Below are 20,672 nucleotides of genomic sequence, written 5' to 3'. Positions count from 1 at the left end.
ATCCTGTTTCTTTTTTTCTTTTTGCGCATTTGATTGATTTTTTCTTTATTGTCTACAATGTCACTTCCCATGTGGATGGTTTTTTGCGTCTTTTATTTGTTGACAGTTTTTTTTTTTTTTTTTTCTGGCCTTACAGTGCCACTCACGGGGCTTCAGCCCTGTAATCGTAAAAAGATAATCATGGAAGGAGACCCCTTAATTAATTGAGTTAGTTCTGCAGAAAGGAACTGGAAAAAAGAATGGAATGAGTGGTATGTAAACATAATATCCTTAAAAAAGGCAAATCACGAGTTTTCTCATTGGAAATTTTAAGAATCAAAACAGTATAAGTTCTTTCATTAACTTCATTAACCAAAGTAATGTCACTGTAACTCTCAAAAAAACCTCACTCAAAATAGAGTACATGATAGAGTACATGATAGTATCTGTAATCAATATTTACAGTACAAAATACAAAATGATGTTTGTGTATTGATCTGTGTCTCAGTGTATGCCGAGGGCTTGGATTCTCTTGATCAAGGATAAAGAAGAAGCATTCTTCTCTTCCCAATCCTCCCTTCTCTCCTCTTTCAGACTTTCTGGCTTTGTTCGATGGAGGCAATCATTCTTCCCATCCAACACACTGACAATCTGCCTCATGCTTGGCCTCACTCTTGGATCTGTTCTAGTGCAAGCTAGGCCTAATTCCATCAGCTTCAATAACTCTTCAGGATCGTAATCTTTTTCTAATCTCGAATCTGCCATTTCGATCAAAGGCCTCTTCTCTGTCTCAAATTCGTGTACTCTCTTCACCAAAAGCACGTGTGGCCACCTAAAGTCTACTGCCTTCCGGCCGATGACGATCTCCAAAACCACCACTCCGAAGCTGTAAACATCCGCCATTGTTGTCGCTGTCCCTGATTCCATGTACTCCGGAGACATATAACCGAAGATGCCGCGAGCACAGGAATCTGAGTTTGACACATGGTGCCCATTTGCGTTCCGGGTCAGGAACTCGGCGAGCGCGAAGGAACCGAGTCGTGGGTTCATGTCGCCATCGAGGAAGACGGAAGATGATGTTATACTTCGGTGGATCACCTGTTCCTCCCATTCTTCGTGGAGATAGAGAATTGCAGAGGCGAGCGATTTTACTATGTTGTAGCGATGGGACCATTTGAGGACATTCATGTCGCTGTGGTGAAAGAGAAGGTGGCTCAGTGATCGATGAGGTAAGTAGTCGTAGACGACGAGCATTTCTCCTTGTTCAGTGCACCAGCCACGGAGCTGAACCAGATTCCGGTGGCGGAGGCTACCCAGGTTGCGAAGCTCGTCTGAGAATCTTGCTCTGAGGGCTGGGCATGTCTTCATCCCTAATCTCTTCACCAAGATGCGGAGGCCATTTTTGAGGTAGGCGTGGTAGGCAGTCCCAAAGTCCATCTCGGCCACCATATGGGCTTCAGAGAAATTCTCAGTTGCAGAAACAATTTCGCTGTAGGGAATTTCGTGTGGTGTGTCTACAGAAATTGAAGCAGCTCCAAGTCTCCTGTGCTTCTCACTGTTAGTAGAACCTCCGGATTCGTTATCAGCTGTAATGAATATAGTGGTTCCAGTGGCAGACACGTATGTGAGTGAGGCAGGAGTACTCGTGATTGTGGTGCTGGTGGTGGCGATACCGCCTCCGGTTGTGGTCGTGGTTGTGGAAGAGGAAGAGTAGGAGATGTATCGGGGATGTGAACGGAAAGAGGGGAGCTCCGGCAACTCGACGGTCAAATCACAGGAGAGTATCTGCATCACCCATTTCATGGAAGGCCGAGATTGAGGATCATGGAGCGTGCAGAGGAGGCCGAGATGGAGCAAATGCTTCATGTCTGAAAGCGCATAGGACCCATCTGGTAAACGGGTATCTCCGGCCTGCAAGGACTTGCCTTCGTCTGAAAGCCGTCGAACCCAGTCGAGCAGGACAATCTGATCCTCCGGGTAGGTCAGATCAACAGCTCTCCTCCCTGAAATCACTTCAAGAATCACTATACCAAAGCTAAAGACGTCCGATTTCGCGGTGGTGAGGCTCCTCGTGTTGAAACTCTCCGGCGGCAGATACCCGATAGTTCCACCAATCCGACTCGTCTGTGTTAGACGGAACTGGGCCAACTGGCCATTCTGTTTCATGAATTTATCGGGCGGAGATTGAGACGGGGAGAAGGGCTGGAAATCATGCTCGAGCCACCGTGCCAATCCGAAATCTCCGAGACGAGCGTTGAACTCGGAATCCAGCATGACGTTACTGGTCTTGACATCCCGGTGAATGATCTGGGTGTCGAGCTGCTCGTGGAGGTAGAAGAGAGCAGCAGCTAGCCCAAAAACAATCTTTGTCCTCTGCTCCCACGACAGCGGCGGAGAATTAACGTACGGGTTTCGAAACAGAACTCGGTCCAGACTCCGGTTGGGCATGAAATCATAAACCAGCAGAAGCTCATCTTCATGGAAGCACCACCCACGAAGTCTAACCAGGTTCCGGTGCCTCAATTGCGCAACGGCAGCCAATTCGGCCAAGAACGTCTTCTCGATCCTCTCGGCCTTATCTCCCACGCACTTGACTGCAACGACGGTTCCGTCGCTCGGGAGCAGCGCTCGGTAAACTCGACCGAAGCCGCCGCTCCCCAAGAGCTCCTTGTCGCAGAACCCATTAGAAGCAATGTAAAGCTCGGAATAGGTGAAGATTCTGGGGTTGTGGCGGAGAGCCTTGCTGTTGGAGTTGAGAAGAACCCCATCCGTGTCTTTGAACGGTTGGGAGTGGAGGGTGTCAGGTAAGGGGTATTGGCACTTCCAGCGGAAGCGGCGCAGGAAGGCGGCTATCCAGCTGCGGAGGCGCTTAGCTCTTTTGGACAAGAGCTCCCGGCGGCGGCTGCGACGGTGGTGGTTGCGGCGGGGGGTGGGAAGTGGGAACTCGATCTCGTCGAGGTCGGCGGGGAGAATCAGACAGAGGCGATTGAGCTGCTGCATGACCATCGTATCAAATGTTCATCGTTGAGCTGAGTTTCGATCGAATAAATTCTGTGGGTTATCGTGGCAACGGAGGCTTGGGTTTAATAAACTTAGTGGAGATGAAATTTTAATTAGGAAAAGGGTGACTTACGTGGTGGTGTGGGACTTGGATTTGACGCGGTGGGAGCAGGTGTGAAACGGGTAAACGCCCTCGTGATGTGCCACATCCATTTGCTGTGACGCTTGTAACACGAAAAGCTAGCCACACGAATCACAGGCCACCAGGTGGTGGTGTCTAAGGAATTTACTGTGACAAGTATTGCAGCATATACCAAACTCTTGGTATAATTAATTTGGTTATTACACATATTTTAATTTCCAAAAAATAATGTGGTTATAACTTTATATACATTTAAATTCAAAACTAATATTATATGGAGTTGATTAAAAAACAATATAATAAACGGTTATTAAATATAAAACTAATATGTTATTTTTATATGGTTTTTTTATTAGTTATAACATAACTTTGAATAAATTTAGTTAGATATCCTTTATTTTATAATATAGATAGATATTTAAAATTTTCTATAATATTAGGATGCAAAATGAATATTAAATATTTATGTTCCAGGGTTGCTTCTTTCTAGAATGGAAAAGGCCGGCTTGGGGAGCTTCGGAATTTTCTCAGGCGTAGCTTTTACACGTCTGCGGCTTTCACATGTAAATTTTGACGCTTTCTATTTCTTTTCTTTTTGTTTCGGGAAAAAGTAAAAACACGTGAAAATGGACAACTAGAAAGCGGCAGACGCCGACGCCTAATCGCGCCGCCACTTCTGCCCCCATTAGCGGATTGATAAGCTTCATTCATTTCTAGTCATTTCTCTTGAGATTGATCCCCCCATAAATAAGACCCTCTAATTGTACCTATAAACATAGAGAGGTCGATTGTGTTTAAGTTGCCATAAAATTAGGGTTGAATCCTAAATGGATCAAGTAATTCTATATTATATTTTCCCTTAATTACATTTAATATGTTAGTTTTCCATATAGTAAGTACCAATCAAGGGCATGGTCCAAATTCATCATTCAAACTTTTTTGTTCCATAATAATTACTTACTTTCTAATGCCTCTAACCTCGACTTAGAAACTTATTCATCTTCTTCTAATTATTTGACTTTTTTTCTAATTCAACAAAAGAAGCAATTTCTTTTTTTATGAAATAGAGAGGAAAACCCTGCTGGCTGCGGGGTCAAGGAGCATGACAGGTCTACCTTGATGTTCATTCATGTTCTAGAATGAATAAAACAAGACAAAAAGGAATTTTTTTTATATATTTATCTTATCTCATATGTGAACTTCCTCCACCAAAATTATATCAGTCTAATTAATTCAATATATAATCAAAAATATTAAAACACTGTGATGAACTCCTCTATCTTTCCCTTACCTGTTCAGATAAAAATAAAATAAATTAAAATAAAAAAAAGTTTTTTAAACTTTTAAATACAATAAAACGTAGGTCTTCCTGTTGTCTTCTTCTCAATTAATTTAGTGGAAGAAAAATGAGAAAACTAATGAGGAGATAGCTTATGTTTATTTGGTGAACTTTTTTAGGTATTCTGTACAAACCCAACAATCAAAATTGCTTATAAATCGTTTCAATTTGTTTGCAGAAATTGCTTCATAAACATCCCTGATTTGAACAGACCAAAGTCCAAGGATAGGTGAGAGTTGAGTCAGTGAAAGCTGGTGGTTCTGCACTTATTTACAACAGAACACAAAAGAGAAATGACTATTTGAAAGAGATGAGGTTGGCAACGAGAATTTTGAACGGATTTGTAGTTCAGAATTTATATCAAATCCCACCTAATCGTTGAAAAACCGGTGAGGAAGGGGTGGTGGTGGAGGAGATGGGATTAGGCGACAAACCACAAAAAGCAAAACCTTGTCTTCTTCTTCTTTCATTTCTCATTTTATTTGGTGAGAATGAGACGTACCTTACATATATAGCTGAATCCCACCCCCCTTTTGTCATATATTCTCTGTAAAAAATTTCCTTCTGATTGTGGCCACCTGCCAAATTATTTTCAGCATCATCCACTGCTACTCTTCTGCTACTACTAGCTTGCTCGCTCATTCATTATCCGAATTCCCACCAACTCAGGGGTTGGCAGGCTGCTGTGCTTCATTTAATATTGAACAGAACTTATGTTTTTAATAAAAAAATTTCTTGTTTTTATGGGTTTTGGTTGGTAACAAAATTTCACCACAAAAGTTAAATAAAAGAATAAACATCATTTTACTCTAATAAAAATAATGAAAAAAGTAAAAGTGAGAAGTCGTAAATGTAAGAGAATATGTCATTTAAATTGAAAAAGTCAGGTGATTTAGAATGGAAGAGGTCTTGGAGGCAGCTCAACTGGATCAGCTACTGATTTTGTTTTTATGCCAGTGTTGCCTATAAACAAACAGGAAATCCATCATTTCTCATTAAAAGATATGCGTGTCTTAGTTGGACGAATGCTCATTTGAGTTGATCTTCACAAGTAACAACCACTTTGCTGTGATTGTTGGGACAAATGGAGTTTTCAAAAGTCACTATTAATCACCCTGGGTTTTATGTTGCAACCTAACATGAGATACAATTAAAGAGTATCCATTCATTATAAGTTCCACATAAATGCACGTCTTTATTTCATGTCATTTTATATAAGGTTACAACACTATTAGACTTGGAACCTGACTTTTAGCTTCAATGAAATCCAGGTCAATTCGGGTGATTTTAAGTCCTGGACTCGAGGCAACTCCATTGAGAATAAAAGGGACCTGTTCCCGTTTTAATGCCATTGACTCGTGTATTCATGATTCTAGATCACAATTCGAAAAGTCTTAGGGGATTGATAAAGGATTGTTTTGATCAAAATTGTTTTCGTTTTGTATTTCTGTACATATTTGAAGAATCTAAATATCTTGTGGAGGCTAATCTTCTTTATCATCTATTGGCAGGTGTTTTTTCATTCTTCTGAATTTGCAATACACGAAGGTTCTTTTGATTAATTCATGTTGAATTAGAACATTAATTAAAATTAGGAGTAGCAACTAAATGCGTCCCTGCATATTCAGCTTATCCCATGTTGGCGTACCACCTTCTATATCAGTAACATAACCTTATAAAAATTATAAAAATTAAAATAAATAAAATCATAATTTGGCAAAGTAAAGGGTTCTCTCCAAGTCATTATCATCATTAATTATTTATTATGAAGAGATCGTTTGACATTGCAGTTCTACTTATATATGTTGATGACATAGTTTTGTCACGCAGTGCTATGTTCAAGGTATTGAAGAAGTGAAATAGAATTTGGCAAAACATTTTCAAGCAAAACGGATTGGGGATCCCTATAATACTTTTTTGGGATGAAGGTTGCAAGAAGCAACACTAGCATTGTATTGACATGCTTGAAGAGAATGGTTTACTAGGTGTTAAGCCTGTAGAGACGCCCATGAAAGTTGGAAATAATCTTCATGATGACCAAAGTGAAAACTCAGGGATTAGAATCATATTTTTTAAATAGTTCAAAACCTTATCTATCACAAGACCAAATATGTCATTTTCAATTAATATGGTAAGCTAGTTCATGGAACACCTACACAATGTTCACTTAGAAGTAGCTAAGAGAATATTGCATTACTTGAAAGGGTTACCTAGAAAAAGGTTAACTTTTAGGTCCCACAGTCACATGAAAATAGTAGCCTTGTTAGATGCTAACAATGCAGGCATTGTCAGGCTCTAAACTATATAGAAAGTCTACTATTGGTTACTATGTATTTTTGGGAGGTAACCTTATCAGATTAAAAAGCCAATCAACTGCTAAAGCTGAATACAAGGGAATGACTCATACGGTCAATGAAATGAAGTGGGTGAGATCAATGTTACAAGAGTTGAATTTACAGATCTATGTACTGATGATAATGTATTGTGATAATCAGGATGCTATTTTTATTACTAGCAACTCAGTGTTTCATGAAAGATCCAAACAAATTGAAATTAATTTTTATTTCGTTTGAGATACAGTAATGAGGAAGCAAGTTGATATTCCTTATGCCCGATTAGGTGATCGGTGTGGTGATGTGTTTACTAAAGTTTTGGGCAGGCGAAAGTTAGGAACTTTCTGTAATGAGCTAGAACTACTTGATATATAAACTCTATCTTGAGGACAAGTATTAAATGTATTACAAAAGTATTGTGATCATTTCAAAATATTCTCATAGTATCTAGAAGAGTGTAAATAGTTTCAAGAAGTTTAGAAGTGTCAATGGTTCAATTTTCATAATCTTTGGACTTGTATATATAGAGATATAAGGTGTACTCAAAGAGGGGTAGAGGAATTTTTTCCACTACAACTCACTTAAATTAATAAAAGGGTTGGGGGACTAGTGCCTTTACCCTAACCCACAAGTCACAACTTCTCCAAAAGCTGCCTCCTCATTTTCTCTTCTACTCCTTTCTCTCAATAATTCACTGCAAAGTTAAGGAAATTCATGCAAAACAACAACTTTTAGACCGCTATCCCAACGTTGCGATGCAGTTGGAACGTAGACAAGTTTCCCGCCAATATATAATACTAACAATAGAGCCTTGTGAGACTCTACAGAAATTGCTAAAAGAAACTTTCCTTCAGCAATGTAATCTAGTAGGGTTTGAAACTGGAGATTATTTGATATAATTTGGACTCAAGATGGATCAATTTTGAGAGCTTTCTTACATTGCAAATGCAAACAAAAACTTGAGACAAGATCACTAATCTGTAGCAGTACATAAAGCTCAGGAGACACTCATTCATACAACCACTTACTGTTTTGAAAAGGGCATATCGTTACTATATTAAAGCTAGGTGGACAAAATTTGTGCTAGCATTTTGGTCCAGAACTCAGATACTGAAAATTTGTATTTGGGGGAGAACAAGTGCACAGGCATTTGAAATCCCACATGAGATATGCTACTAGTGTGCTTTCATATGTTACTCTTACTCCTGAAACCTTCCCTTTTCTGATCAGCTACCAAAAAGTCAGTTTACAAGTTCAGATTGAGAAGCCAGATACTCCAGCTGAATGCTGTAGGCTGCTTTGAGTTCTGCCAGAACTTCTGCCATTGTTGGCCTTTGAGATCCATCCCTCTCTACAGATCTTGTCGCAACAGATGCAACCTTTCTCATGCTCTCCACATCATAAGTTCCCCTCAAGCATTCATCCACTATCTCAAATGCACCAGCCTGCAAGTAAGGCTTTGCCTGTACCCACACATTCCAGTTGCATAGTCAGACTATCAAGATGAAGAAGGTGATACTATTTCTTTGACAAAGAAACTATCAATAATTTCAGAACTATCATGAAGTGAACTTGTGTGGAGGAAAACATATGCTGAATGCAGTTTGTAGCATTTTATTTTCATGTATGATTGCCGCTAACTGCACATTTTGATTGTTGGCTCCATACGTACTCAAGCCACACCTGAAAATGACTGAGTATATTATGCAAATACTTTCCTCACTGAGATTCAGCTACAGTGATAACACAGATATATTTGTCTTAACCAAAATTTGGAAGCCATTTAATTAGAATCTGCGGATCTTCAGGCAGTCAGCCTTTTGTACACTTCCCATCAGTAAGGAAATCTGTAGGCACAGAGTTCTTATACAAGTTATGATTACCATTCATGTGTGTTAAATACATGGGGCTTTAGACTGACAATGACGCTTTAGGCATACAGTTGAAAAAGAGAGAGAGAAAAAGTATACCCATAACACCAAATTAAAAGAATCTGGAGTTCCAGCATGACTTAATGGTTCCCGCCCACAAATGAGCTCCAAAAGGACAACACCAAAGCTATAAACATCACTTTTCTCAGTCAATTGCTGTGAGGAGTAATATCTGCAGATTTGAGGAAGATTCAGAGATAAAATTACCAAATAAAAGATATATATGGTAAAACAAGTGCATTTGGCCATTGAGTAATTACTCAGGATCCAAATAGCCTGCAGTGCCCTTAACCACCGTGGTCACATGAGTTGCATCTGCCTGAGGTATTTGCTTGCAGAGGCCAAAGTCACAGACCCTTGCATCCATTTCCATGTCCAAGAGAATATTGCTACATTTTACATCACGGTGAATGATTCGTGGGTCACTCCCATTATGTAGGTAATCCAGGCCTAAAAAAAAAAAAAAAAGTTAAGCTGACTAAGATAAAATAATATCTATTGCTAGATTCAGCATTAGGTGCCAAATGAAGTAAACCAGATTTGTATGTGTTCAAAACAGAAGCTAACCAGACTTGGATGCTTTCAAAACAGAAGCTAAAAAATATCACTTCTCAGAATTGATTCATTCAAGTGACAATAACAAGAAAAGATGTTTGCCAGTCATCAATTCGTTGAATTGATATGAACTGTGTCAATTCATTATGTTCCTAGCTTTTCAAGAAAACTTTAAGAGCAATCTTCCAGTAGTAATTTACAAAAGAATATTGCCTTGGCATAAAAAAAATATAAATTAAGACATCTCTCATGTAGTGAAAATCACTGAAAGTCTCTTGATTAGTTTCACTCATTTTCATAGTCTCTTAAAGCATCAAGTGCTGATTATGTGTTTGATTTGTCCAAAGGTCAGTCAAGCTATATGTTGAATTTGTGGAAAAGATAAATAATTCATTGACTTGATTGTAACTGAGTACAATGAACCTCCATTTATAATAGAGGAAACAAGTAGAACCAAATTACAATTAAACTACCCATATCCCACTTATATCCAAAGTCAAACACTTAAACATAAGCCCTAGAGTAATTAAACAATTAAACAAGAATAGAAGACTAACGTAACTAAAACTCCTCTAACTGAAACTCTTCTATGAGACTTCTTCCCATTAAACTCCTGTAAGACTTCGCCATATTAATCATTGCTCTGTGAGACTTCTTTCTATGAGAGTCATATAAGACTTTTCCATACCTACTTTTAGACACTCCCCTCTCAAGATAGAGTTAATATTTTCAACTTGTAATGAAAAAAAATATTGGTCGTCAAGAAAAAAATTCTTCATATTGTACTCCCCCTGATGTAGATGTTCTGGTCACATAAAATTTGATTACTACAACACGTGAAATTCTTCATGGTAGATTTTGTTACCTACCTTATCTTTAGTAGTTCTCCTTTTAATCGCCCTCTCAAGTTGGGGATAAAAGAGGACATAGAGGCCCATCTTGGACAAAACATATGGGTGAGGAAAATCACTCTTGGTCGTGCGACAACTCTATACACTAATCAAAACTATCATAGTCTAAAAGACTCCGTTCAATTTCAAATGCAGAAAAAAGGCCTAATCTCCACTTGTTAAGGTAGCTCAAACAAAAATCACCTCTTAGGTGAAAATAAAAGACTTAAACTCAAGTTGGATATTGGGCACACTCCTATAATTTGTAGGTAGTGGGTCTATGCATTGCCCTGAATTGGTGAAAAATAAAAGATGATAAATTGAAGTACTAGAAAAAAATAATGATAGCAACAATCATATTTTAACCAAAAGGAGGCAACTATACAATACTCATACTTACAAACGAATTTAGAAACTTTAGATAGGAGGCAACAATGCAATACTCTACTTCAAACTGAGTTTCTAAAGAAAATAATAAGAACTTACATATGAAATCAATAATGAGTGTGACCTTCTTTTTTTTTAAAAAAAAAAGAGGAGATTGTAACGGTAGAACTACAAAAATAACAAATAGTTTGACCAAGTATGACATCAAATAAGTTTTTGTGGGGTGAGCATAATTTTTTTAGATGACAATGCGAAAGACACGGAACCGATACAAACAAGCAAGCCAACACTAGAGAGGAGACTTAAGGTCAAAATGCCTCGTGCGATCCTCCCTCAAAATCAAATTAATAGATGCCAACATGGAGTGCTTAAAACTGACCAAAACTCTCTAAGTAGAAGCAAAATATGTCTAAAAAAATTAAGATTCTATGAGAAAAAGAAACTCAATTCACGTTAATGCATGAAAAAGTACTAGGAGAAAAAATAGGAAAAAGTAAAGTGTTTTGACACAACACACCTTTCTCTCTTCCTCTTCTTTCACTCCCTTAGTTTCTTCTCTCCTCTCTCCCAAGAGCTAGAATTTCTCTTTTCTCTCCTTCCCTTAAGATCTCTTGTGTTTATATCTTGGCCCTAGAAATCAACATGGTATCAGAGCGAGTAAAGATCTAAGATGGAAAAGGAGAAGAAGATGGAGATGAAAGAGAGGAAGAAGAAGAAGAAAAAGAAAAAGAAACAAGAGGAGTTTCTCGTTTTCCCTTTAGTCTTATTTCTCAATTCTTGACTTTCATTGGATGTGTCTCTCTCTTGCCGTATTTTTATATAGCAAATTATATACCATTGGAAAGATCTGAGTCTAGTTTTCAACTCAAAAATAATTGTTACAATCAGATTTTTCTAGAGAGAGAAATAGACATCTGAAGCAGAGAAGGTCAAGCAACAGAAAACCTCAACTTTATGAATGGTTTGTACCAACATTACTGAGGATTTATATTAAAATTATATTCAAAATAAAGATATGTGAGTCTACTTTCTATCCCAATGAACCGTTTCTTAATCTGATCTTTCTAAAGAGAGATATCCACATTGGAAGAATCAATGGTCATGTTGGTATCCTTTTGCATGCAAAGATCTAAATTTAAGCCAAATATTTTGCTTCACTTTTTGAGTTACTAATGTTGGTTGAGTTTCCTATTTGTTTTCAAAACTTAGTCAAGATTTAACCAACTTGAGTATTTTTCCCTCCTTAAAAGTTTCTTTTGTTTGATCTCATATTACATTAGTTTTATTAAGAGAAGTCTTTCGCATTATGAGTTTAGTTTTTTTTTTTTTTTTGACAAAGCCCGCAATTTTTGCATTAGAAAGTTTGGTTGTTTCCAAATTGGTCAAGTTGTGTTAAAAAGTAATTGTCTTATATGAGAAGTCTATGTTTATAAAGTTTCTATTATGATGTTCCATCTAAAAAATTTTTTATTGGAGAACTTTTTTTGAGTTTCCTCAATTATCATGTTCATAGATGAATTATTTTTTTACCTCCCTCTTGAGTAAAACCTAGTTACTTTTAATCCATCTATTGGTCTAAAAGCACCTCATTCTTCCTTGGAACTATGAAAAGATACATTGTGCGCCTCCTTCCTTATGAAGTATGAGAGTTACTATCTTTTTATTCACACCCTTAATTCCTCAAAGTACTTTCATCAATTCGTGTTTGTTAAAATCACTTCAGAGCAATGCCTACAGACCCACTACCTACAAGTATTGGATTATGCCCAACATCCAACTTGAATCAAGTCTCACCCAAGAGGTGATTTGTGTTTGAGCTACCCTTAGAAAGTGAGTAGTCTTTTTGTTGTGCCCTAAAGTTGGGTTATTTTTCCGCTATTGAAATTGAGCAGAGTGTGTTTTAGACTATCACCGTTTTGACTGGTGTATGGAGCTTTGTCGTATGACTAGGAGTGATTTTTCTTTTCTCGCCATTATATTGTGCAAGTTGGGTCTCTTGGTAAAGAACAAAGAGATTCCCAGGTTGAGGGGGAGAAGTAGAAGAAGAAGTATCAGAAAGAGGTAACCAACAATGAAGAATTCTACTTGTTGTGGTAATCAAGTTTTATGTGGCTAGAGTATCCAAGTAAGGGGGAGACAAGATGTGAACAAGATGAAAACTACAAGCAAGATGTGAACAAGAAGAAGATGAATCAAAGCAAGCCAATCAAAATTTCTTTTTCAAACACAAGTTTTTTTACCAAGATTATTTGCAAGTGAAGTTACAAACATCAGTTTGAGGGGGAGTGTTAAGAGACACCCACGTGTGTAAGGGTGGCATAGCTAGTAAATAAGGAGAGCATCCATAGAGATGGCATTGAGTTGTAATTGTGCAAGCTGGTGTATGTCCTTTTATGTCTTTTTCCTTTTGGAGCATGTAGCCCTAAGGGCATTGCAATCATTGTAAACACCTTCACACAACTATAAATATAGCCTCAAGGCATAGGGTAGAGTATCCAAGCTTCTTCCTCTTGGCTCAAATTCGTCCATACACCCCTATCTCTTTTCCTCTTCTTTCTCTCCCTTGGTTTCTTCTCCCCTCTCTCCCAAGAGCTAGAATTTCTCTCTTCTCTCCTTCCCTTGAGATCTCTTGTGTTCATATCTTGGCCCTAGAAATCAACACTTCTTAATTTTCCACTTTCATCTTTAATCTGCCTTCAACTTCTATACCAAAATTAACAATTTAGGAAAAATATGAAACCAGTTCAATGCAGTTACGATACTTGCAAAAAACTTGTGACATGGATGTTCCATCTAAAAAAATTCTTATTGGAGAACTTTTTTAGAGTTTCCTCAATTATCATGTTCATAGAGGAATTTTATTTTTTTACCTCCCTCTTGAGTAAAACCTAGTTACTTTTTATCCATCTATTGGTCTAAAAGCACCTCATTCTTCCTTGGAACTATGAAGAGATGCATTGTGCACCTCCTTCCTTATGAAGTATGAGAGTTACTATCTTTTTATTCACACCCTTAATTCCTCAAAGTACTTTCTTCAATTTGTGTTTGTTAAAATCACTTCAGAGCAATGCCTATAGACCCACTACATAAAAGTATAGGATTATGCCCAACTTTCAACTTGAATCAAGTCTCACCCAAGAGGTTATTTGTGTTTGAGCTACCCTTAGAAAGTGAGAAGTCTCTTTGGGGTGCCCTAAAGTTGGGTTATTTTTCCGCTATTGAAATTGAGTAGAGTGTGTTTCAGACTATAACCGTTTTAACTGGTGTATGGAGCTTTGTCGTATGACTAGGAGTGATTTTTCTTTTCTCACCATTATATTGTGCAAGTTGGGTCGCATGGTAAAGAACAAAGGGATCCTCAACTTGAGGGGGAGAAGTAGAAGAAGAAGTATAAGAAAGAAAGAGGTAACCAACAATGAAGAATTCTTCATATTGTGGTAATCAAGTTTTATGTGGCTAGAGTATCCAAGTAAGGGGGAGACAAGATGAGAACAAAATGAAAACTACAAGCAAGATGTGAACAATAAGAAGTCAAAGCAAGCCAATCAAAATTTCTTTTTCAAACACAAGTTTTTTGACCAAGATTATTTGCTAGTGAAGTTACAAACACCATCTTGAGGGGGAGTGTTAAGAGACACCCATGTGCGTAAGGAAAACTTCCATAGAGATGGCATAGAGTTGTAATTGTGCAAGCTAGTGTATGTCCTCTTATGTCTTTTTCCTTTTGAAGCATGTAGCCCTAAGGGCATTGCAGTCATTGTAAACACCTTCACACAACTACGAATATAGCCTCAAGGCATAGGGTAGAGTATTCAAGCCTCTTCCTCTTGGCTCAAATTTGTCTATACACCTCTCTCTCTTTTCCTCTTCTTTCTCTCCCTTGGTTTCTTCTCCCCTCTCTACCAAGAGCTAGAATTTCTCTCTTCTCTCTTCCCTTGAGATCTCTTGTGTTCATATTTTGGCCCTAGAAATCAACACTTCTAAATTTTCCACTTTTATCTTTAATTTGCCTTCAACTTCTTTACAAAAATTACCAATTTAGGAAAAATATGAAACCAGTTCAATGCAGTTATGATACTTGCCAAAAACCTGTGACATGGACATTACCTTTGGCTGCATCAACAGCAATCTTCAGTCTGCGGACCCAGTTCAATGCTACCTTTTTACCATTTGAGCCTGAAATATTATTTTATATCCAAATTAACAGTAGGCTTATCAATTAACGGAATGAAACAATCAAAAAGTAAACGCAGAAACTGCAAAATCATGTTGTGACCAAGTTAAAACAAGCATGAAGCTGCCATGTACGTTCAAGTGGGTTCACTGAGACTTTTGACTAAGTATAAATTACTCCGGGTTGGCTTCATTGAGTCATAATTGGAGGACAACAACAGGGCCTTAAATCATACCATAAAGACTGTCGGCCAAGGATCCACCAGATAGATACTCATATACTAGGATTTGCTGCTTCGATTCATAACAGAATCCTTCCAACGACACAAGATTTTGGTGGCGAACTTGAGATAAAAGGTGTACCTGCATTTATCAAGCTATTTAATATTTAAGTCTCGGGAGAAATCTATTGACTAGCAACAAACGAATTTGGTAAAGAATTCAATGTGGGGCTCAAACAAAGATAAGAAAGCCCAATCTCATTTATAAATAAATAATATTCACTTCCTATTTAAAAATCAATACCCAAATGAGACCAGCACAAGAAACTGGATCCACAATGGCTATTACAGTTACATTATGAGACAGCCATTCCACCATGTTGGCACTCAACCGATCCATACCTCCCATCAAATGGCACCCTCAGCCCTAACTTCCAGCTAACCCTAATGTTGAATATCAAGTTGGGAAATTTTGGTCATTCTATATATTCCGTATGAGTCTGTAGGAGTGACAGAGAGATAGGCTGATTGGTAGGAGTCTATGGTCCAGAGTACACATTATTCTGATGTGTAATTAGTGAAATAGAGAGCTTTGAGTCTTGACAGATATTTATGTAAATGGAAACTAAGTCACTTAAGTGAGAAATAAAAGAGAAGGGAACCGAACTTTTTCCCCCATTGGGTTCCATTCAATGCACTCTATTTCTCCTCATCTCTCTCTCTTTCCTCTTTCTTCCTCTTCTCTTCTCCTATTTTACATCTTTTCACAACTAAACTTTTCCATATTGGTTCAGTTTGAACCCATTTGCAGCCCCTTGTAGCTAGCAAAAATCTCCAGTTTTTTAAGCTGGCCACAAATGCTAAACATCAAAACAAATAAAGATAAAAATAGAGACAAAAGAAAAGGTTAATAACCTCATTTATGAAGGAATCGGCCCCAAGCTGGGTCTTGTCAAACCGTACTTTCACAGCCACTAATTTGCCATCTGAAAGCTTTCCAAGATAGACAGATCCAAAACTACCCCGACCAATTACATCCTTAAAGTTGTTAGTAGCCACTTTTATTTCTTTGTAAGAGAAAATCTTTGCAGAATTCCAGCTCCTCATATCCACTGCCACATCTTACCATCAAAAGTGAGAAACAAAGTTAGCACTGTTTTTGGTAACTAAACAAAGTGAGCACATACTCATTATATTTTCTTATTCAAAATTCATAAAAAATGATAACATAAAAAATTTTAATTGTTTGACAGTCTGATTTTAGAATCCTCATACTTCTGCTGGAAGTGGCTTCATTGGCATCTTTCCTCTTTTTTCGATACAGAAAAACTGATAATGTTAAGAGCAGAACTAGACATGAAGCACCGACAATTGTGCCCAGTAGGATAGCTTTCCTGTTGTGAGACTGAGGTTTCTTTACATTCAACAGAGTAACTTGAGGAGTTGGAATAGATGGATGGTCTGATAGGTCATCGCATGATGTTGTGGAGAATGAAATGCACAAATTCCCTGAGGTTCTGCATGGAAAACAAATGATTTTAACATAAAGCACTACTATAATTTTTACTTCAAGTCTAAACAGAATATCATATACCTGACTTCTAAGCTTTCCTTGTTCAAAGACTCTGGTAAAGGGCCTTGCAGTTTATTGTTTTCCAAATTTCTGCATTGGAGTATTTCATATGAAGCAAGGTAAATCACCCACTAGGCTATACTATACTGTTCTCAGAAAATGATCAGATGCCCCTTACAATAAATGTAGATGCTTTAAACTCCCCAAGTTGTTCGGTACAGTTCCCTGTAAACTATTATTTTGCAAATCCCTATGGAGAAAAAGAAACGAGATCTAATTACTAGCTGAACAGAAATGACTAAATTTCTGAAATTTCCAGTATCGTTTGATCTCCAAGGCAAACTTCATCCATGATGTTACTATAGCATCAAAACATTATCTTTTATTATATGCAAAGTCAACTACATGAAATCTCAGATTATAATTTATAAAGGCACATAATACTTGATATGAAGAAATTTGGGAACAGTATACTTACAAAATCTGAAGACTAAGCAAAGTACCGAGCTCGGATCCAAATGAAGTCAGTCTATTGAAGCTCAAGTTTCTGCAATATTTAAGTTCTCTTGGAAGTAAGCTAATTCTCAAAGGTCTGAGATAAATAGAAGTTAAACAATGCACAGTGCATAAAGATCTCACAAGGTCTCGAGTTGTTGCAAGCTACCCAAGTTCTGGATCTCCCCAGCAAGTGATGCATTGTGCAAGTCCCTGAAAAACAGTTCCAACATGGAAACAAGAATGGAATGCTTGGTGAATATCCACAGATGTGCTTAATGTGGACAAAGTATTCAGTCTCATGAAAGTCTTACAGTTTCTTTAGGTCTATCAAGTCACCAAATGTTGGGCTAATTGCTCTCAAGTTCACGTCAGATAGCTCCCTAAGGAAAAAGAAAAAACATAATTAGCCATAAGCACTTTATTGAAGGGAGAATTTTAGGCATGCAAGTGTACACTGGACAAGTAGCATTCTAACGCATGACAACAATGTGAATTCCAGGACCACCCATGGAATAGTCCTATTGGCTAGCTATACCATCAATCACCAATGATTGGGATGTTGAAGTAACAAAGAGAAATGGCTCATAATGTGATTCTATTGATGGCCAGGATTCAGTTAGAAGTTTAAATTCAACTGGAGGTCATGGTTGAATATGACTCTCACAATGATGTGACTAGACTTCCTTCACAATCAATGTGCTCCCATGGTGTTGGAGAGCAGGGATCATCTTGCCACCCAAATTCCAAGCCCATAGATTGTTGGATAACCTGAAGAGCAGAAACTGCATAATAAAAGGGAAACATAAGGAAATCCAGCAGATTAAAGACATTCAAGAGTTGTTTGGATGTAGGGACACCATGACATGTTTAGCGGGCTATGTGTAGACAGCTCAGTTCATTGCCATAGCCTAAACCCTTCATCCAGACAGCTCTGGCTCCAAATGAAAGACCAAAAGCAGTAATTTTCTGCCATAGACTTCAAATCACCTGTGGTTGAAGAAACTTCTGACGGTATCTCAACAATCTCATATACTTCAATGGCATTTACTAGTGGATAAAAGTTGATATTTTGAAGTGTAATATTCAGATTTGTAACACTCCTTTGTTTAACGGTGACAATACTGGCTTCTGAGCTCTTTACTATATAGTTTGATCTCACAACTTCCCCGTTAATCAGTATATTAAATGAGGAAGATACGCGCAAAATACCAGCAAAATAGAGGACTATATAGTAATCACCCATAATACCCAGTGGAAAGTTGTAACTCAGGATATCCTTCCTAGCAAGAACCCTTGCTGATTGAAGAACACTTATTGGTGGTCCTTCCTGAATGTTTAAAAAACTAAAAGGAACTTGAATGTTAAACCCAGTTGATAATTGAACTGGTGAGAAATACTGATCCGGGTCCCAAATACGATCATATGTATCCACAGGGTACCTATTCACAAAAATCAATCCGATAAAGTTGAGTGATAAGATTTAAAGGAAAAACAGACACAAAAGAACAGACGTTGCTAAAACAATTTCTACTACCATACCTTAAGGATCCATTGGTATAACCACAATTGACTCGGAATCGCTTCTTTAAGGCAGCATCATGGAAGTCCCCCCAACTACTTTCATAGGCATCATGAGGAAGTGGTCGAACTTCCAAAGAGGAGATCACAGGAAAGCCACTATTGGGAATAGGGTGCAAGCAAAAAGTAAGAGTATCCTTTGTGACCGGCCATATGAATTCATCCACCCAGGGATCAAACTTTGTGAGATCAATGGTGGAAGTCAAAGCTGTTCCAAGGGAAACTGTGAATGATGGAGGTTTATTTAGGCCATCATAGTTTTTGTAATAAAATTGGGGTCTAATAAGGACAGCAGATAAGTTTTGCACAGGCAGACGGTAACACTGACTGAACTGTTGAGAATCAGGGAAGAAGCGTAAAGGAACACTAGAATTGAAGGTTCCGTCGAGGAAATTAACAAAGGAAGTGTTGCCAGTAGTGATGTAAGAAGTGTCTGGGGTCCATGAAATGTTGGAAGAATCAACAAAAGTTGTAGCTCCTCCACAAGATAGACTTAAGAAACCTGCCAACCATTTCAAGTACAGCTTTCTCAGCCCAAAACTGTTCTGTCATAGTTGCTAAGATTGTGGTAACGAAATGCTAGAGACCAGTGAATTGAACATGTAAATATAGATAGGCAAGTTTCATGTTATTGTTCTTGGACAAATTTGGTTTCTGAATGATGAAAATCAAACAATTCATATGAACAAGTCAAGCCAGTCTAGAATAATTTCATACAAATTCATGTGTGCAACGCTCAAAATTGAATTGGACAGCACTAAACACCATCCGTCATAAGACATCAAAATTGATGCAAAGGTTACACAAGCAATTTCCAAATGTAACATTGCCTCCAATCATTGAGAATTGTTGGCCATGAGAACTCAATGAATATCACTTCACAGATTTCCTGCATCACTAATCAAGCATAAAACTTACATGGAACTGAATGGGGATTAAAAACTATTTCCAAAGATATTGTTTTAATGGAAGAAAACCAAAAGACCTCAAGACTCTACTTTCAACTCTCCATCAGCTAAAACAAGAGAGAAGAAAGGGAAAGCACCTTCCTGATCGGCCAGGGTCAGCTTGGAGACGGCATAAAACAGAAGGAAACATGCAAGTAAACCCCTTAAGTCCATGAATCGAATTCGACCAACAAAGAAACCTCGAGAATACAAATGTTTGAGCTCTGGTACGAAGTTTCAGGCTTTTTTAAGCAGTTTGCAGCTGATGGGAATAAGGGCTGTAAGGAGCACATACAAAATTTCCGTTTATTTGTTTTCTCTTTGTCGTAAGCCGGAGAAAGAGAAAATGATGCGAAGATTTGGAGTAGCCATGAAGGATTTTGGTGGAGCGCGTCATGATGTTGACGATAGAGCGTGTTAAGGCCATGATGATTGGATTCCTTCGTTAACTTTGAGAGAAGTGACAAGGTCGTCCACTTTCTGCGGCCCCTTCAGTTCGAATTGGTAGAGACAATTCTAATGGAAAAACAGGTCCATCCTATTAAACAAAAAACACCACGATATCATTGAAATAATGAAACTTGATGATCGATAAGCTCTGGATAGAAGACATTTGTACCGTACAATAATGAGGCCACAGGTCTGGAACAGGAAAATCACTATATACACCATGAAAGAAAACAAAGGATTGTTCCAGACAGTAAACCGCCAAAAGAGTTTTTGAACTTCCGTTCTGGAATACCAACCATGACAAGTAAACTGGATACTTCCTATTCTATTACTTCTCAAGTAGACTCACCAGACATAATATCATGAAAGCCCAGGAAGGAGGAAGCAGTTGACTTGAAAAGTTTAGCAAAGCAGCAGTTTTACATGTGAAAAATCAATTATCCGGTATCATTTTTCTATGCAGATGCTTGTTTTTCGTTTTATTCTAGTAACAAAAACCCAGAAAATGAAATAGAAGCACTTTTTAATCTGGAAGTTCCAACGACGGATGACAGACACAGAGAGGAGAGTAGCACAGCTGCTACTCGCTCCATTTTCTTAATATTTTTAATGAAAAAATGAAGAAAAGAAACGAAATAATAATTGAAACAGAGCCCACATGGGACGCTTACAGAAA

General features: G+C 37.9%; 2 protein-coding genes across 4 annotated transcripts; both read right to left on the bottom strand.

Moving 5' to 3' along the window:
- Window positions 1-483: 483 nt before the first annotated feature.
- On the bottom strand, window positions 484-3,014 carry LOC137946767 (receptor like protein kinase S.2). Its single transcript, XM_068793095.1, has one exon. It carries the CDS (start codon window positions 2,983-2,985, stop codon window positions 484-486), a length of 2,502 nt encoding a protein of 833 aa, XP_068649196.1. The 5' UTR covers window positions 2,986-3,014.
- A 4,691-nt stretch (window positions 3,015-7,705) lies between these two features.
- LOC137954614 (probable LRR receptor-like serine/threonine-protein kinase At5g48740) lies at window positions 7,706-20,462 on the bottom strand. Of its 3 annotated transcripts, none has more exons than XM_068801682.1 (17): window positions 20,346-20,462; window positions 19,645-20,084; window positions 18,561-19,101; window positions 18,009-18,460; window positions 17,686-17,803; window positions 17,333-17,401; window positions 17,163-17,231; window positions 17,002-17,070; window positions 16,702-16,773; window positions 16,545-16,613; window positions 16,226-16,467; window positions 15,866-16,071; window positions 14,966-15,092; window positions 14,664-14,732; window positions 8,985-9,174; window positions 8,764-8,896; window positions 7,706-8,256 (listed from the first exon to the last, which is right to left on the bottom strand). In XM_068801682.1, exons 2-17 carry the CDS (start codon window positions 19,718-19,720, stop codon window positions 8,035-8,037), a joined length of 2,724 nt encoding a protein of 907 aa, XP_068657783.1. In that variant the 5' UTR covers window positions 19,721-20,084; window positions 20,346-20,462; the 3' UTR covers window positions 7,706-8,034. The 3 variants fall into 3 exon arrangements, with proteins under 3 accessions (XP_068657783.1, XP_068657785.1, XP_068657784.1); XM_068801684.1 differs by having other exon boundaries at window positions 15,866-16,062; XM_068801683.1 differs by lacking the exon at window positions 20,346-20,462 and having other exon boundaries at window positions 19,645-20,088.
- Between the last annotated feature and the right edge of the window lie 210 nt (window positions 20,463-20,672).

Source organism: Aristolochia californica, unplaced genomic scaffold, assembly GCF_029961685.1.
Source record: "Aristolochia californica isolate CCGP_79_NKW_82.1479 unplaced genomic scaffold, dmAriCali1.0.hap1 SCAF_1, whole genome shotgun sequence".
NCBI lineage: Eukaryota > Viridiplantae > Streptophyta > Magnoliopsida > Piperales > Aristolochiaceae > Aristolochia > Aristolochia californica.
The sequence above is the reverse complement of the archived record's forward strand: the minus strand, read 5'-3'. Positions and strand labels throughout refer to the sequence as shown.

What these genes read in the sequence shown, in the direction of transcription:
- LOC137954614 (XM_068801682.1), bottom strand. Translation starts at nt 19,720, where the DNA reads ATGGACTTAAGGGGTTTACTTGCATGTTTCCTTCTGTTTTATGCCGTC. An exon ending in AGAAGTTTCTTCAACCACAG is followed by an intron (nt 17,804 to 18,008) that starts GTGATTTGAAGT and finishes TTTATTATGCAG; the next exon opens with TTTCTGCTCTTCAGGTTATC. An exon ending in TGAAGCCACTTCCAGCAGAA is followed by an intron (nt 16,072 to 16,225) that starts GTATGAGGATTC and finishes TTTGATGGTAAG; the next exon opens with ATGTGGCAGTGGATATGAGG.
- LOC137946767 (XM_068793095.1), bottom strand. Translation starts at nt 2,985, where the DNA reads ATGGTCATGCAGCAGCTCAATCGCCTCTGTCTGATTCTCCCCGCCGAC.